General features: G+C 37.8%; 1 protein-coding gene across 1 annotated transcript in view; it reads left to right on the top strand.

Annotated features, from left to right (window-relative positions):
* LOC110882178 overlaps positions 1-14,646 on the top strand; it is an 88,745-nt gene extending 74,099 nt beyond the window's left edge. The window contains exons 2-7 of the mRNA XM_035978213.1: positions 6,010-7,189; positions 7,298-8,492; positions 11,179-11,320; positions 11,384-11,681; positions 14,447-14,578; positions 14,629-14,646. Coding sequence (XP_035834106.1) covers positions 6,010-7,189; positions 7,298-8,492; positions 11,179-11,320; positions 11,384-11,681; positions 14,447-14,578; positions 14,629-14,646 — 2,965 coding nt within the window. The remainder of the gene's footprint in view (positions 1-6,009; positions 7,190-7,297; positions 8,493-11,178; positions 11,321-11,383; positions 11,682-14,446; positions 14,579-14,628) is intronic.
* Positions 14,647-19,245: the final 4,599 nt, after the last annotated feature.

The following is a 19,245-nucleotide window of genomic DNA, read 5'->3' as shown; positions in this document are numbered from 1 at the left end:
ATCGGTAAGGTAGCCTACAGACTTGCATTACCTCCCGAACTTGGAAATGTTCATCCAACTTTCCACGTATCCAATCTCAAAAAGTGTTTAGCTGATGAGAACCTCCACATACCACTTGACGAAATCCGTGTTGATAAAACACTACATTTTGTTGAGAAACCTGTGGAAATTATGGATCGTGAAGTCAAATGGCTTAAACGCAAGCGCATTCCGTTGGTTAAAGTTCGCTGGGAATCTAAACGTGGACCTGAGTTTACTTGGGAACGTGAAGATCAAATGAAGGCGAAGTATCCACATCTATTCTCACGAGTTTCCTCTAAACAAATTTCGGGACGAAATTTCCACAAGTAGGGGAGACTGTGACATATGTGCTTGTAATCATTGTAAACAGTTCAGTTATCAATGAAATAAAGTTATTTGATCCCTATGTTTGTTTGTTTATGTTTGATGTTTTTCATGTTTTGACTTTTATTCGATTTCAAACTCTATATCGCTTTCTGGAGAATTATACGCAAACCGGTGCGTAAACGTAATCAGTTAAAAGCGACAAATACTCCGGAACATCAATTTATGCTTAACATACCTTAAATAACCTTTACATAACTTAGAAATAAGTTTTGAAGGCTTTGGTATGGCAAAATCTAGTCTATTCGCTTACAGGGACTAAAATTGACAAACTGCGAAAGTATGCCGATTTGAACAGTAACGAACATTCCAGAATATGATCATAAGTTAAACACACCCTAAATATCCTTTACATAGCTTAGAAATAGGCTTTGAGGGGTTCGGTGTGCTAAAATAAACTTTTGGGTCATTCAGGGACTAAAAGCGTCAAAAAGTGCATAAGTTTGCATTTTCGCGCATAACTTACGTTCTGAATACATCCGGACATCCAAAAATTTATGTAATCATTAAAATATTATGTTTTAGTGATTGGCTTGTTAAAAATCCATTCGTCGCGCAATTTGGACCGTTTTTGCGTCCGTTACGACTTCCGTCGTAATTAACCGAACAATGCAATCGTACGGCCAAACGAACCGACATCCGAGATATTTTTGAGCACATTTTAAGTTCCCTATACTTTAACTTCATTTTTGAGCTTTGAAATGGGGTTAACGGGGCTTAAACGTGTCAAAAATGGGCCGAAATGCATGTTTCTCAAGTGCAGGGACCATTTTGCAATTTCTGGAAAGTATCAGACCTGCAAGGTCCTTACGGACCGTAAGACCTACTCCATACGGTCCGTAAGCAGGTCCCAGTTCAGCAGAAATCATTTTTTAATAAAACCCAGCTGCTCCTTGGTTTTGCAAATGGTTTTGGGCAATCTATGGGCTGGTTTGGGGGCTCCCCTGGTTTTGTAAAACAATGGGCTTGATGTGTACGGCCTAGATCGAAGCACGTTATTCAACGAACGATCCTAACGGTTCTACTACATCTATAAATACCCCCACCATGTCTTGCTCAAAACCCACTTGAATTATGAGATTTTCTCTAAGTTGAAGTGTTGAACACTTCATACCTGAGAAATACTTGGAATATCAATCATGCGGGGACCTTCTGTAAGTATTCTTTCGCGTTTTTCGTTCATTTTAGCGTTAAAGTCAAACTGTGTTTGACTTTCTGCATTGACCAGTTTATGGTCAATGCGAAGTTCGTTTGAACTTCATAACGTGAGCGTAATCACGATGGTTATAGTCCCTAGTGACTATACCTACTGATTACCACGTTATCTAGGCTCAGTGACGAGTCGTAGTTTCGGCCAAAATGCGTTTTCTCGCGTATTTTGTAACCAAACTACTCTAGGGTATTAAAACCGTTTGTTTTAATACCTAACCTCTTTTCTAACATTACTAAACATGTTCTAGCATGTTTAGCTCGTCGCTTTTAGATTTGTGCTTGTTTAGGGTCGTAAAGGTAAGCGATCTAATCAATCGCTTATGCTTACGAACCCGACCCATTTGGTCGATCTTTAGGATCCAACCAAACATTTTAGGTGACCATAGTTTTATAGGGAATAACCTTCCGAGGTTATACCTTATGGTCACGACGTTTAAGTAGTTGTATGATAAGTAGTTCTTATGCCTTAGGTAAATTACCAAAATACCCTTTTTGCGCCAAAATTCATTTTAAGCCTATGTAACATAATTTTTGACATCTAAACTGATTTAACAACAATATTAGGCATGTTAAGGCATATCTTACTTGTCATAGGACTAGTTAGGCTTTCCGAATGCGTTTTACGCGAGAGACGCGTTAAAATAGCATAAGCTACCTAAACGGGTCGTAACGGGTCAAAAGCACTTAGGATAGGTTTCGTTTTAGTACGTAGGCTTTGTTAAACCATGTTACATAAGTTCCACTACTTATTTGGTTTACGAACCCTCGTACTACCCGATCCTCCGATAGGTCCGTTTATTAATGTAGATACCTATATAGGTGCCGTTCGATTCCCGTGATCTTCTAGCATTGCTTGGTGGTTATCCTACGACTTCTAAGCAATCTCAAGTGAGTACATAGTACCCCTCTTTTACTATTTTCCAAACATTTTGGGGTGAAACACATGTGCCTACTTGTTACTTTCATGGTTTCCATGTTTTCACAACTTATACTTGCTATGTTCATTAGTACACTATTAGTACATGATTTCATTATGTTTTGCTATGTATGTTTACTTAACATGCTAGCACATTGATTTACATTACATTACTTTGCGATATATGTTTACATGGCATATTAGCACAATTGATTTACATTACATTATTTTGCTATATATGTTTACATGACATATTACCACATTGTTTTACATGACTTTTCTGCTTTGTATGTTTACTTAGCATACTTAGTACATTGTTTTTCACATAACTTGTTTACATTTGGTATGACATTTGGTTTGCATAAACGGTTCTTTACTACATTCATTAACATTAGCTACGCCGCTCGGTAGTAAGTAATGGTACCATAGGACTTGACAAATCCCGTTCCTGACATCCTGGGTTGGTTTGGATGAAAGGAATGACTGAATCCAAAAACATTTTACTTTGATAACCTTTACTCTAAGGTTATCCTGCTGTCTCAAGGCTTGAATGTAATGCGTTAACTTACCACATAAATGTTTGTATCAATAAAACAAGCTTTTACTTGGCAAAACATAACTTTTTGATTTATTCAAAATACTTTGTTTTGTTCCTTTTTACTTATGCTTAAGTATTCTCATTTTGTTACTTACCATACATAACTTTTGTTTACACTTAACTACATGACTACATTTTGGGTTTTAAACATATGACAATGGTTTAGACAAGAACATTTGATGGTTGGTTTAAACATGGACTTTATACATTGGTGGTTTGTTTAATGACTTAAGTAACAATATGGGTGTAGTATGATACAAGCATGGTGGATACGCCGCTGGTACTTCCTATATATAAGTGCTTGTATTGTATTACATGTCATAGCGTTATTTAAATCAGTTAGTTTGGACTTATACATTTTTTCACAAATAACACATTTTCCCAAGACTTCGTTTTACAAAAACAACTTGTTTTATACAACTTATTTTTACTTGGTTATTCTTTTAACCATATGTTATTCTTCTATTTATACATATCATTTGATTTCATCGCTTTTCAAATGATTTACAAAACAAAACATTTTACAAGATTCATGACTAGCTTTTATTAAACACTTTTCTTAAACTTAAGTCATGAATCCTATTTTCACAAAACCTATGTATCTCACAAGCATTTTTATGCTGACATACCTATTTTCACATGTGTTTCAGGAGCTAATGCATAGGACGATCGTGACACGCTAGGGTGGACTTGGGCCATAGTGACATAAAACAGAGCTAGACTTAGTATTAATTACGTTATGTACTTTGTTTCTTTTTATTTTAAGACAATGTAACTTGTGGGTTCTCGTTTGAAACAATGTATTCCACCCTTGGGTGATGAATAAAATATTATTTTAATTACCTTGGTTGTGGAACAATAATTCTGTTACAACACTCCCCGACGTTTCCTCCACGATTTGATGTTTTACGTGGTCGGGGTGTGACATCTGTTGCTGGGCATTCTCACACACCCCGCGTAAGAATAAGGACAGGGCTTACGCGGCCCGCGCTCTACCTGCAGATCAGCAAAAGTTTCAATCTTGACAGGTTTGGTCCCTTCACATGTATAAGCTCATTTTTGGCACTTTTAACCCCCATTAAGCCATTTTCAAGGCTCTACAAGGTAGTCAAAGTATAGTGGATACAAAATATGCTCGGAAAATCCACGGATGTCGGTTCGTTTGGTCGTACGGTCACGTTATTCATCTAATTACGACGAAACTCGAACGGACGCGAAAACGATCCAAATTAAGCGACGAATGGTATTTTTGCATGCCGATCACTAAAATAAAAATATTTTAGTGTCTACAAAAGTTTTGGATGTCCAAATGTGGTCAGAACGTAAGATATGCGTGTAAATGCAAACTTACGACGTTTTTGACACTTTTAGTCCCTGTAAGATCGAATAAGCATATTTTCGCACACCGAACTACCCAAAGCTTATTTCTAAGCTATGTTAAGGTTGTTTATGGTATGTCTAGCTTATGATCATGTTCCGAACTGTACGTTGCCTTACGAAACGGCAGACTTTTGCAGTTTGACGCAAATAGTCCCTGTAAGGGAATAAACTTGTTTTTGCCATACCAAACCCTTTAAAACTTATTTCTAAGTTATGTAAAGGTTATTTAAGGTATGTTAAGCCTATGTCACTATTCCAGAGTGTTTGTCGTGTTATACTGATTACGTTTACGCATCAGTTCACATATAACCTTCCAGAAAGCGATTTAAGGCTCGAAATTGAACAAGAATTGATATGTGCAAATGATACACATATTTATACAAATCCCAAGTATGAAAAACAATATTTCATTGGTTTGGTGTTTGTTTGATGGTCGTAGTTACACAGGTGTGTTGGTGCATAAATGTCTGTTAACTTCGTCTTGTATCGAGTTGTGTGTCTACATAGGATAAACTAGTGCTCAGTATACGAAAAGTTAGGATTTGAATGTGTATAGGTCATTTCGCACGAAATGGGAAAAGCCCATTTCGCACGAAATGGACTATGGCTGTTTCGTATGAAATGGTTGTCCTATAAATACTGAGCTGGTCAATTCATTTGAAACGATCCGGATTTCAGAGCCGAGGTGCTGCCGAATAGTCAACTGATCTATATTGCTTTGAAATCAATAAAAAGAAGATAATTAAGGAGAATCAAGTTGTAATCAAGTCTGTATCATTGATTCCGCCTTTGATATGGATTAAAACTCTTCTGAACGACTCATTCAGGTCGCAAAACGATCCAACAAGTGGTATCAGAGCTCAGGAGGAAGAGTTCATATCGATTCAGCTTGTTTTCACCGGAATTTCTCACTTCTACTCGTTCTTCTTCACATTTTTCAAGATTTAACAGTTAAAATGGGCTAAATTTCACATATATCACGTAAAACATAGTTTTAACGAATCCTTGAAAGAACTGGACCTAAAATCGACCTAAAACCAGATCAATTTGACAAAATTATGGCCGATATGATGATGTCATCATCATTTCGTACGGATTGATATAGTCCATTTTGCACGGAATCAATCTAGTGAAACTCATTTCGCACAGAATCAACCTTGAGAACCTCATTTCGCACGGAATCAACCTTGAAAACCACATTTCGCACGGAATCAACATCTTGATCTTCATTTCGCACGAAATCAATATCTTGGACTTCATTTCGCACGAAATAGTCACTATGTATTTCATTTCGTACGAAATAGACTTTCATTTCGTACCAAAGGATCATTTCGCTTGAAACCTGCATTTCGTGGGAAAACTATTTTCATTTCGCGCGAAGTCCATTTCGTTTGAAGTCATTCCGCTTGAAGATTGATCCATTTCGCTTGAATCCATTTCGTTTGAAATTGTTTCTAAAATCACAAAAATTTTTCTAAATGTTTGTTGATTGTTTCAGGTACTTGAAGATGGATGATTTTCTGAATCCGTTCAGTGACGCGTTTGCTTACACTAGCAGCTCAGGAGAGAACACATCGAGTAACACAAATGAAAATGCACCAAACCCGAGTCCGAAGAAAACCATTGCTGATTCTTTGAGTGTTGATAATGCCTACGGCACCTACAACAAACTGCCCAAGCTAATGGTCATAGAGGAGTACAACAGATGGGCTAATAGATTTGAAGAATGGCTACTGGCATTTGCGTATCAAAGTTGGAAGAGTATGAAAAGTGGTTTTAACATCGGAAGAACTGATTATGAAAATTTAACTGATACTCCACAAGAGAATTTCATTGCAGAACAGAAATGCATCACTTTACTTCACCAATCAGTGAGAGATGATATTATATCGTTGATTGAATACAAAGATTCCAGAGATCTTTGGGAGAAATTAAAGATGAAATGTGTGGGTGGTGCTGAAATTGTTAAAAATAAGAAAAAATTGTTAAAAAAGGAATTCGATCTGTTTGGGTGTCTGAAAAACGAGTCTGTGTCAAAGATGATAGAAAGATTTGGGCACTTAAAGTTGGAACTTGCAAGATATGAGATTGTGTATACTCGGGAAGAATTGGTTGATAAGCTGTTTGATTCACTGCCTGATGAGAAAGATTGGCAGTATTTTGCTTTAATGCTGAAAAACATAGTGAAGTCGACTGATCTGACAGTTGATTTACTAATCGAAAGGTTGGAAAGTCATGAATTGGAGATTAGAAAAACGAACAAAGTCAACAATTCATCGTATCAGCAAAATGTTGATTTGTATTATCGAGGAAGTATGATCCCGAAAACTGTGTCCCCGAAGACTGCCTTCTCAGCAGAAAATTCAAACATGTCAAATCAAGAAAGTCCAAGCAGTGGCTATCATGGAGGATCATCGTCAACTGCTTCAAGACAACAACAACAATCAATTCCGAAAAACATGTTCCAATGCAATATTGCAGTAGACCTAAAAAATGCACAAAACTTCAGCGAAGAATCCACCAAGCAGCAAATGGTGTTTTTAGCATCTGTTTTGGAATCATATGAAAGCCTTGTTGCTGGAAAGATCGGAAACACAAACCTCACCAAGGAAGATTATGATCAAATCGACCCTGAAGAGATGGAGTTGATAGATATAAGATGGTGTATGGCGAGTGCGGTCAGAAGGGCTCAAAGATTCATGGAGATAACAGGCAGACACTCCATTGGCGGACCCTCAACAAACCTAGGTTTTGATAAACTGAAGGTTACATGTTTTAAATGCTAGCAAAAGGGGCATTTTAAACGTGAATGTCGAAATGCAGTTGCTGATGAAACGGCAAACCCGTTCTGTGAAGACTATTATAAAAGAGCCATCTATCATCAAAACAAATCTGAATCTCCCAGAATGAAACAGTTAGAAGATGCTCCCAAAGAAAAGTCAAGAGCATTAGCTGTTATCCATGATGATGAGGGATACGATTGGAGTGATGTGTTACCGGAAAAAGATGCAGTAGGTTATGCGTTTATGGCAAAAATCGTTCCTTTCAAGGATACCAGATCAGAAGAAGTAAAACATGTCAACAGAAAAATGTTAGCTCAAACAATGAAAGACAGACATTTTCGTGCATGGAAAGAGGCAAAAAGCGCGAAGAGATGGGACGCTGACAGAGAATGCTATTTGGATCCTAAGGGAAATATACTTGTGGAACCATCAACACTTCTTGTTGAGACTCTGATCGAGCAAATAGCAGAAGAGGAAGAAGCAAATCAAAGGTTGTGGTGGGGAAGTGAAGAAGAGAAAGAAAAAGAGCTACAGTCGAAAAAAATCGATGACGGGATAATCGACACGACGAAAGAGTTCACAGCAGAAAATCTGAAGAAAATGGCTGACAAAGTTCTTGCAGCGAAGGAGTTAGAGGTAGAGTCTAAGTCCAGAACTGAGTCAAAGAGCAAGGTCAGTTCTAATGATTCAAAAAATGAGTTAGGTAAGACTGATAAAGCCGAAAGTAAAAGTGACTGCAAAAATTGCATGAAAGACTACAAGGTTTGTAGCACAATTGCTTACCTCAGTGGTAAAAAGACTGAAGAGCTGACAGAAAGAGTCAGAGAAGTTGAAAACCAGATCTTAAGCCGTGACAAGTTGTTAAAAGCTTTAAATGATAGAATAAAAGGATTAACTGATAAAATTGAAAAAGATAAAATTGACGTAGAACGAATCAGGAAAGAAAATGAAAAGTTAGTTCATGAAAACCGTCAACTTTCAGTAAATTATGAGAAGTTAAAAAGAACGACAAAAGATTCTGATGAAAGAAACGATAAAACAGTCAAAGAAAATTTTCAACTGACAGGAGTACTTCAGTCAAAAGAGAAGCAAATCAACCAACAGTTGGATGAGATTGCTAATCTGAAGCTTCAGTTCCAGGAAGCTAAGATTGAGAATGAACGCATTAATCTGAAACTCAACAGTTACAATTCCGCAAGTTTTGTTCTTCAACATATCGTTCCTAAGCCAATTGGGAAGAACAAAGCTGGCGAAGATGTTTACTCAGATGGAACTGGGGTTGGGTATCATCAGGTTCCACCGCCAATTTTAAATAACTTTTCAAAGAAAAAGTCCGGGTTGGTTAATGATGAAGAAATAAATGAGGTTAAACTTCCAGAATCAATCGACGTCACATTCACTTCATCATCTGATGAAGACAGTGTCTAATCAGAAGTTGTTAAAAGTATGATTGAAAATGTTTTAAAATCTGAAAGTGACACAACTGAGGATGAAGAATGCTTTTTGGATAAATATATTCCGAAATCAACATACAAAAACAACTTAAGTGAAGAACCTAATCTTGTGATGTACAAGATGTCGGGATCAGATAAGTTGTATTCGGATCTTGAATTTCCTTTGGAGAATGTGAATGTTGACAAATTGAAAAAAGTGTTCAAGTTGGTTGAAATTGATGTGTTGGAAATTGAAGGTTTGAAATGTTCCAAGAGGCAATTAAACTTTGAAAAAGATAAGGCTTACTATAAAAAACCTGTTGTGCCACCACGTTTTTCTAACAACAGTCAAAACAAATGGTCGGGTAGATATCAGGGTGGTAAGAATTATCAAAGAAGGAATGTTCAAAACAAAAAGTTTGTCGAGAAAAAGGTTTTTGTGAAAAGTTCAAGTTCAAGCTCACTTTCTGAGCAAGAATCTGAAATTTTTTCAAAATCAAATGAAGAGTTCTTTGAGAAGAAGGCCTCACAGTCTCAGACTGAAGGAACAAGTCGGGAAGTTGATACTTGTACATGTTTCAAGTGCAACAAAGTTGGACACATTGCACGAAAGTGCACCAACTCAAAGCCTAAGTTTGAAGTTGTTGAGAGTCCGAAAAAGAAAGTTGATGCAAAAGGCAAAGCTCCAATGGTTGTTGAGAAGAAAGTTTTGAAAAATGAAAACACAAAATTCAAAACTGAACCTGTAAAGAATGTGGTAACTAAAAATGATAAGTTTTACAAGCGGGTTGCATCATTTCAACAAACTTGGAAGCCAAAATCTGTTGAAAAGAAAACAAGTTCTCCAAAACCAAAGGTTTCAGAGTCTGCAAAACAATCATCTTCTACCACACCAGTAAAGATGAATGTACCTTTGGATTACTATGAGAAGCTTGAAAAACAAATGTCCATTTCTGAAAAGAAGGTTGCATCAAAGAAAGACCAATCATCTGGTCAATCACCTAAAAATGATTTCTTTTTATACAAAGAGGTTGAGATTGGATCTGAAGAGAGCTTAAAGATGAATGATAAGAATTTTCCACCACTTTACACAACAAAAACTCACATCAATGTCAAGCTACCTGAGTCAAAAGAGGCTTGGGTGGCATCAAAATCTAACTAAGTGATTGTGATATATGCAAGAGCTTCCAAGATCCGTTTCACGTTGGATTATGGATAGTGGAGCTTCTCGGCACAAGACGGGGAAGAAAACCCTACTGTACGATGTTAGAGGATTTAATGGAGGTTATGTGGGATTTGCAGGTAATCAAGGTGGTCGAATAGTTGGTGAAGGAACTCTGTCGAATGGTATTGTCATGTTTGAAAGAGTAAACTACATCGTCGAGCTTGAAAACAGTCTTCTGAGTATTTCTCAAATCTGTGATCGTATGTATACAACGCACTTTACAGATAAGGAATGTTTGATTTTGAAACCAGGGTTTGTTGTTCCTGAAGAGTGGGTTATCATGAGAGCACCAAGAGTCAATGATCTGTACGTGTTGGATATGAGTGTAGCCACTACTACCATGGGTCAGGCTCATTGCTTCATGTCAAGAGCAACGGAAAAAGAATCGAAATTGTGGCATCGAAAGATAGGCCACATTCACCTGCAAAAAATGAATCACTTGGTTCACAATGATTTAGTAACTGGTGTTCATTTGAAAAGTTTCCATCTGGAAGGGGAGTGCATTAGCTGTATCAAAGGCAAGCAAAAGAAGAAATCACACCGTCAAAAGAAAGTTAACTCTGTTTCGAGACCGTTAGAGAGACTTCATATGGATCTTTTTGGTCCAGTGAACGTCAAAAGCATAACTGGTGATCTCTACTGTCTAGTAGTAACAGAGGATTAGTCCAGATTTTCGTGGGTATCATTTCTGAAGACAAAGGATGAGACATTCGAAAGTTTGATAGCGTTGTCCAGAAAAATTAAAAACTTGTACCAAACTAGAATCAGAAGTGACAATGGTACAAAGTTTAAGAACAACAAAATGGAAGAATATTGTGATGAAAGAGGTATATTGCAAGAATTTAGTGCTCCTTACACTCCGCAGCAAAATGGAGTAGCAGAAAGAAAGAATAGGACACTAATCGAAACGGCCAGGACGATGCTTGCTGATTCGAAATTACCTGTCAACTTTTGGGCAGAAGCAGTTTCAGCCGCTTGCTATACACTCAACCGGGTTCTCACAGTGAAGAAATTCAACAAGACGTGTTTTGAGCTGATAAACAACCGCAAACCAAACCTGAAGTATTTGGAACCATTTGGATCTCCCTGTACTGTTCTAGAGCCTTTTGGAAAATTTGGTCCAAAGAGCATCGAAGGAATATTTGTGGGTTACTCAAGTCCATTGAAACGAGTATTTGTTCCAAGCTTGAAGCGGATTTTTGAAGCACATAATGTTGAATGCCAAGGTTACACAATGCCACCTCAGAATCCCGGCGACTCATGGCGTTTCAATTACGATACTCTGTGGGATTCATTCGACATGGAGGAAGAACCAGAGTTCTTTGACGAGTTGGATATTCTAAGAGAGTATGAGTCATCACAAGAAAGGTTTCCAGCAGAATCTTCTAGGCGTCAATGGCAAACTTAAAATGACAATGAAGCTGGTCCAAGCAATGCTGGAGAACATGATGATATTCAACAATCTTCAGAACGTGATCATGCTCCTGACAATCAGACGGCAGTCAACGAGAATCTAGAATCTGATAATAGACCGATATTCGATTGTGGTGATTCAGATTCTGAGGGGGAGCAAATCCAGATTTCAAATCAAACAATTCCAGTCAATGAACAAGGTGCAAATCAGAATGTCACAAATTTGGAAGGAGAGGTAGATGTTCCAGACGAGGTGATGCCGAGAACTCTTTCGTACCATCCAAAGGAGTTGATTATTGGAGAGTTGCAATCAGGCGTCCGCACTAGACGACAAATTGACCAAGGGCTTACTTGTTTTTATTCTACAGTTGCTCCATTACAAACTGAGTTTTTACTTAGTTGTTTTATTTCGCAGATTGAACCGAGAACCTATAAGGAAGCACTAATCGAAGATTCTTGGGTCAACGCAATGCAGGAGGAGCTGAGTCAGTTTGAGAAATTGGGAGTGTGGAAATTGGTATACTTGCCTGATGGTCACAGGAAGATAAACACAAAGTGGGTGTTTAAGTTTAAAAGAGACGACCGAGGGGTTATTATTCGTAACAAAGCTCGACTCGTACTCCAGGGCTTTAGTCAGCAGGAGGGTATAGATTTCACCGAAGTATATGCTCCCGTTGCTAGACTTGAAGCGATTAGAATCTTCCTAGCATTTGCATCATGGAAAGGATTTAAAGTCTTTCAGCTAGATGTTAAATCGGTTTTTCTCTACGGGAAGGTAAAAGAGGAGGTATATGTCGGATAGTCATCGGGCTTCACCGACCCAATCCACAAAGACAAGGTCTATTTACTGGATAAAGCGCTGTATGGTTTACACCAGGCCCCGAGAGCCTGGTACGAGACATTGTCTCAACACCTGCTTGCCAACAGCTTCATCTGTGGAAAAGTGGATGTCACTCTCTTCACCAAAGAAGTCGACGGACATCTTCTGATAGTTCAGATATATATAGATGATATCATATTTGGGTCAACAAATGAAGATCTATGCAAAGAGTTTGAAAAAGTTATGAAGCAAAAATTTGAAATGTCATCGATGGGTGAGATGAAATTCTTCTTGGGACTTCAGGTTGATCAATTGCCCGAGGGAATTTTCATACATCAAACAAAGTATGTTCATGATATCTTAGAGAAATTTGGGATGTCCGGGACTACTCCTGCTTCCACCCCGTTAGCGACGAACCATGGGATAAACCCTAATCTCACCGGAGAGAAGGTAGATGAAACGATGTATCGTTCCATGATCGGATCACTGATGTGTTTGACAGCTTCAAGACTCGATATCATGTATCCAACTTGCCTCGCAACACGGTTTCAGTCAAGCCCCAGAGCTTCGCATATGGTGATTGTGAAACGGATATTGCGCTACCTGAAAGGAACTCCATCATTAGGGTTGTGGTATCCAAAAGAAGGCGACTTCACGCTCGAAGGGTATTCTGATTCCGATTTCGGATGCTGCAAAGTTAACGCTAAGTCAACAACAGCGGGATGTCAGTTTTTCAGACCACGATTGGTCACCTGGCAATGTAAGAAGCAGACCTCTGTAGCTTTATCCACATGTGAAGCTGAGTATGTATCCGCTAGCAGCTGCTGCTCTCAGATCTTGTGGATCCAGCAACAGATGCGCGACTATGGTTTGCAATTTCTTAACACCCCTATCTTTGTTGATAATGAGACAGCGATAAACATAACAAAAAATCCTGTTCATCACGCTAAAACGAAACAGATTGAAATTCGTCATCACTTCATCCGAGATTGTTTCGAGAAGAAGTTGATACGAATTGAGAAAATCCACACTGATGAGCAGAAAGCTGATTTACATACCAAAGCGTTTGATAAAACTCGTTTTAAATATCTTTTAAAACTAAACGGTATGAAGCTTTTATCGGTGTCGGATGGGATTCTTGGCGTAGATGAAGGTACCACTGTAGATGATGTTGAAAAGCAATCTGCAATGGTTTGTCGATTTTTTACTTGTTTTGGTATTTAGGGGGAGGTAGGTTATAATTCCTGAAAATACAAAAACAAAAAAAAATTCAAAAACCCAAAAACAGTAAAAAAAATTCAAAAATCCAAAAACAATAGAAAAACCGGAAAAGAGCTTGTGTAAAAAGGGAAAATGATAGTACATCAGCTAGACAGTTACGGTACGCTAAAGAAATGTAAAGTTTTAAAGCATTAAGCAGTCTTGCTGATGATATGCCGGTAGGTTTTTACACACTTAGTAAGTTTGTTCAGGATATAAACCTAAATCATCACTTGCTTATTTCGTGGGGAACATCTCTCAGATATATAGGTAACCCCTGAAATCCTGTTTGAAAGACTCTATTTCTGACATACTAGGTCTTTGTACATGATGATATCTGGGGTATTACACCAGGACTTCTGATTTTGCGGAAGCAATAGTCTAGTCCTCGTATAATGCTTTGTATTGCTTTATTCTTAAAAGCTCACCCTCAACATAAAAAATGATGAAACATTGCAAAATGCTAATCATGTGCTGTTGAAATAAAAGCTCCCTAAACGGGACCCACCTAAAGTCGAGCCATCATCTCTCTGTACGAATGGAAGTTCTAGCCTGAGCTCTCATGGCCTCGCATTTACCCCTTTACAGATATCATTAGTGTGCACTCACCTGTAAGACTGAATATAGTAGTCTGGATACGGGAGTATATTCTGAGATGGTACACGCATATAAGTTAAGATCTTAAAACACTAATTCGTATCCTGAGCAGATTGAAATTTTGTGTGAAAGCTTAAAATGGATCAGTATATCGGCAATCTAAGCGAATTGTTTAATTCTGAATATGAAATCAAAGCTTAACGATACTTGTAACTTGTCGATAGCCGATATGATTCCCTAACACGCTCACCAAAAATATGTTTGTAAATAGTTTACATTTACTGCCTTTCATTTTTCTTTAATATTCAAAACCCAAAAAGATTTTATAGTTTTCTAGTTTAGAAATTTTATTCAAAATCAAAAAATATTTTACATTTCTGCTTTATTTTTCTGACAAACCAAAGTGGAAAGCTGATCTTCAGATTCATAGTTTGAGGCAGATGCAGGAAGTTTCTAAGCTGGAAGATGAGTTGGGAGCTTATTATGTTAAACCTGTGAAATTGAAAAGTCAAAACAAGTTCATTAAGTTGAAACTGGTAATTTTCAAAATAATGTTTTTACAAAGTCAGTTTTGTTTTTGTCTCAGGTCATCCAAGGTCATTAAGTTGGACTTGGTAGGCAAATTAAGTTTCCAGGGTCATTAATTTGGATATGGATACTTAAGTGGATTATTAAAACTGATGATCAATAAAAGAAGTCAAAATGTGAATAGATTATAATGTCAGATTTCTGAGTAGCAGGAAACAGTTCTGAACCTGTGGAAGCAGCAAAGCGAGTTTCCCATGGCTATACCTGAGGAAAGTTTGAACCAGAGTACGTATCAAGAATGAAAGCTATTCAAGACTGCGATCCCAGCTTGTTGAGAGGGGGAGTCTGAAAACGTAATCTGGATCAACATTCAAGGGGGAGTTTGAAGATTGTCAAAGTCAAGTTCGAGTGCTAGCTGCTGACGTTGTTAAAGGTAAGGATTTAAGAGATCTGATCAAGAGAATTAGAAGATAAAGAGATTGAAGGATGCTTACAGTGTCAAAAAATTCGGAAAGAAAGAAAAGACTGATCAAGACTGAAGACTCGATGCCGAAGACTTCGTCAACATCCAAGGGGGAGGCTGTTGGTGCATAAATGTCTGTTAACTTCGTCTTGTATCGAGTTGTGTGTCTAGATAGGATAAACCAGTGCTCAGTATACGAAAAGTTAGGATTTGAATGTGTATAGGTCATTTCGTACAAAATGGCTAAAGCCATTTCGCACGAAATGGGAAAAGCCCATTTCGCACGAAATGGACTATGGTTGTTTCGTACGAAATGGTTGTCCTATAAATACTGAGCTAGTCAATTCATTTGAAACGATCCGGATTTTAGAGCCGAGGTGCTGCCGAATTGTCAAACTGATCTGTATTGCTTTGAAATCAATAAAAAGAAGATAATTAAGGAGAATCAAGTTGTAATCATGTCTGTATCATTGATTCCGCCTTTGATATGGATTAAAACTCTTCTGAACGACTCATTCAGGTCGCACAACTATGCTTTGGTTTTGAGAATAACATATCAACTATAGATTTGGTGGTATATCACCTATATACTTTGGTTTTGTAAATAGCATTTCAAACTATGCTTTGGTTTTGAGAACAACATATCAACTATGCTTTGGTTTTGAAAATAACATATCAACTATGCCTTGGTTTTGATAATAACATATCAACTATGCTTTGGTTTTGAAAATAACGTATCAACTATGCTTTGGTTATGATAATAACATATCAACTATGCTTTGGTTTTGAAAATAACATATGAACTATGCTTTGGTTTTGATAATAGCATATCATCTATGCTTTGGTAAATAACAAAGTCAGTAGTATATTAAAACATATGTTGGATTTTGTACATATTATATCGAAAATATACTTTGGATAATGTCACATTTGGGAGTATATCAATCTATACTTTAGTAGTATATCAAAATATACAAAAGAAACTGTGATTTAGTATTCATTCAAACCTTAGTGTATCAAACTACACCTTGGAGACTATAGAAATACCACAAAGGCAATTTCTATTTGGTTAAGATTTGGTTTCTGACATTCCATACAATAGGAATGGGGTGTCTAGTCCTATATCGCTATATCATAATACCAATCGGTTTGGTGAATGTATAAAATAAGTACAACCCAACAATTTGTTTTATAATCTTTGAAAAATTAGAGTTTAAACCATATATAATTGTTCAATTCATCAAAAGATAAGTACTAGCATGTATAATCAATTTATACTTTGAAATCATGAAAATAACAATTAGGCACACATGTTTCACCCCAAAACATTTGAAAACAGTAAAAGAGGGGACTATGTACTCACTTGAGATTGCAAATATCCTTGATTAAGTGTCCAAACGAAGCTCGGGAAATCAAGGAATCAAGTGGCACCTAATATGGAATCACTATGTTAATAATCGGATCCTAAATCGGGAGATAGGATAGAATGATGTTCTATAAATCAAATGAGCATTTGAACTCATATGGCATGTTTAATAGAGCTAACATTCTGATTTGGAAGTCTACCTAAGTGCTTTTGACCCGTTTCGACCCATTATGGTAGTATAAGCTACTATAACGCGTCGTTTGCGTAAAACTATGGTCGGATGGTTATCTATGTGCTATGTCAAGTCTTACATGCCCAATTATGCCTAAACATGTTACTAAATCAGATTATATGTCAAAAAGTTGATCACATATGCAAAATATGGATTTATGCTTCAAAATGGCATTTTGGTCATTTCCTATGGGTTATTCCCTATGCAACTAAGGTATAACCTCAGAGGTTATTCCCTATGCAACTACGATCACTAAACATGCTTGGTCGGATCCTAATGATCAACCAAATGGGTCGGGTTCGAAAGTCTAAGCGGTTATTTAGACCGCTTAACTTACGACCCTATACAAGCACTAAACTAGTAGTGACGAGTTAAACATGTCAAAACATGTTTAACTAACTTAGAAATCTGATTTGGTATCAAAACAAAGTGTTTTGATACCTAAGAGTAGTTCCATTGCAAAATGCGTGCTAAAACGCATTTTGACCGAAACTTTGACTCGTCACTACACTTAGTTAACGTGGTAATCAGTAGGTATAATCGCTAAGGATTATAACCATCCTGATTACAATCACGTTACAAAGTTCAAACGAACTTTGTGTTGACAATTGATTGGTCAAAGCTGAAAGTCAAACACTGTTTGACTTTCACGCTAGAAAAGCGATAAAAGCACGAAAGAAGCTTACAAAGGGTCCAAGCTAGGGAGAACTTGATCTAATAATTCTCAGGTATGAAGTTTTTAACCTCAACTTAGAGAAAATCAGATCAAGGGTGAGGAAAACAAATGAATTGCATGGCTATTTATACTTGTGTTGGTGCTCTAGGATCATCATAAGTGGTTTGTGTGATTACCAAGCCAGAAATCCTAGCCATACATGTGTTAAGGGCCAGCTAAATTACTTGGGGAGGTGTTAACTTGGTTAACACACAAGAAAAATGGCAAGAACAACCCCTGAAGTTGGAACAGATTGCTTAAAACAACTTTCTGTCGCTGTTCATTCTTACGCACCCCGCGTAAGAATAGGGACAGAGCATACGCGGCCCGTGTCCTACCTGCAGATCAGCAAAAGTTTCAATCTTGACAGGTTTGGTCCCTTCACATGTATAAGCTCATTTTTGGCACTTTTAACCCCCGTTAAGCCATTTTCAAGGCTCTACAAGGTAGTCAAAGTATAGACGATACAAAATATGCTCGGAAAATCCACGGATGTCGGTTCATTTGGTCGTACGATCACGTTATTTGTCTAATTACGACGAAACTCGAACGGACGCGAAAACGATCCAAATTAAGCGACGAATGGTATTTTTTCATGCCGATCACTAAAGTAAAAATATTTTAGTGACTATAAAAATTTTGGATGTCCAGATGTGGTCAGAACGTAAGATATGCACGTAAATGCAAACTTACGCCGTTTTTGACACTTTTAGTCCCTGTAAGAACAAATAAGCATATTTTCGCACACTAAACCACGCAAAGCTTATTTCTAAGCTATGTTAAGGTTATTTATGGTATGTTTAGCTTATGATCATGTTCCGGACTGTACGTTGCCTTACGAAACGACAGACTTTTGCAGTTTGACGCAAATAGTCCCTGTAAGGGAATAAACTTGTTTTTGCCATACCAAACCCTTTAAAACTTATTTCTAAGTTATGTAAAGGTTTTTTAAGGTATGCTAAGCCTATGTCATTGTTCCAGAGTATTTGTCGTGTTATAGTGATTACTTTTATGCATCAGTTCGCATATAACCTTCCAGAAAGCGATTTAAAGCTCGAAATTGAACAAGAATTGATATGTGCAAATGATACACATATTTATACAAATCCCAAGTATAAAACACAATATTTCATTGGTTTGGAATTTGTTTGATGCTCGTAGTGACACAGGTGTCACATTTATCATCTCTCGCATGTCGATATACCGAACATGCTGACTGAGTTGACCAAGTGAACTGAGTTGACTGGTTGAGTTGACTGAGTCAACTCACTATGTTGACCAGGTTTGACCGAGTCGACACCATTGACCAGCTTACCGTACCGAACCCGATCTGAAGTTGACTGAACTTGAAGCATGACTCGAATCCCGAACCCAAAATTCTGCCACGACCCGCACCGAACTAATCTGTTCGGTGTTGACCAAATTTAACCACTGTCGACCGGCTTTGACTAGGTTTGACTAAACCCGAATAAGCCGAGACTCGAGCCGAAATGTAACCCAAAGAAAACAAAAATCATATCATCATTATCATCGGCGCAACTAACCATCATCTTCATTAGTCTTCAGTAGAAACAGAGATGAAAGAGAACAAGGTCTTACCATGAAACCCGTCGGACCAACCCACCGTGCCACCACTGTGAGCGGCGGCGCTGCTCCACCTCCGGCGACTCTCTCTCTCTACTACCCGTCTCTGTTTCTCTCTCTTCGTGTTTCTTTAAACCAGTCGTCGCTTACCACCACTAGTCCGATGTCAGGTGTGGGTGTGTGGTTGAGGGAGAAGGTTGGCGAGGGTTGTTGTTGTCGGGGGGGGGGGTGTCACCTGGCCAGAAACGCCGCCGGCCATCGCCGGATGTTTGCCAGCTGAGGTTCTAGTGAGAGAGTGAGAGAATTATGAGAGTT

This window comes from Helianthus annuus, chromosome 10 (assembly GCF_002127325.2).
Source record: "Helianthus annuus cultivar XRQ/B chromosome 10, HanXRQr2.0-SUNRISE, whole genome shotgun sequence".
NCBI lineage: Eukaryota > Viridiplantae > Streptophyta > Magnoliopsida > Asterales > Asteraceae > Helianthus > Helianthus annuus.
Note: the sequence above shows the minus strand (reverse complement) of the source record. Positions and strands in the feature narration are given on the sequence as shown.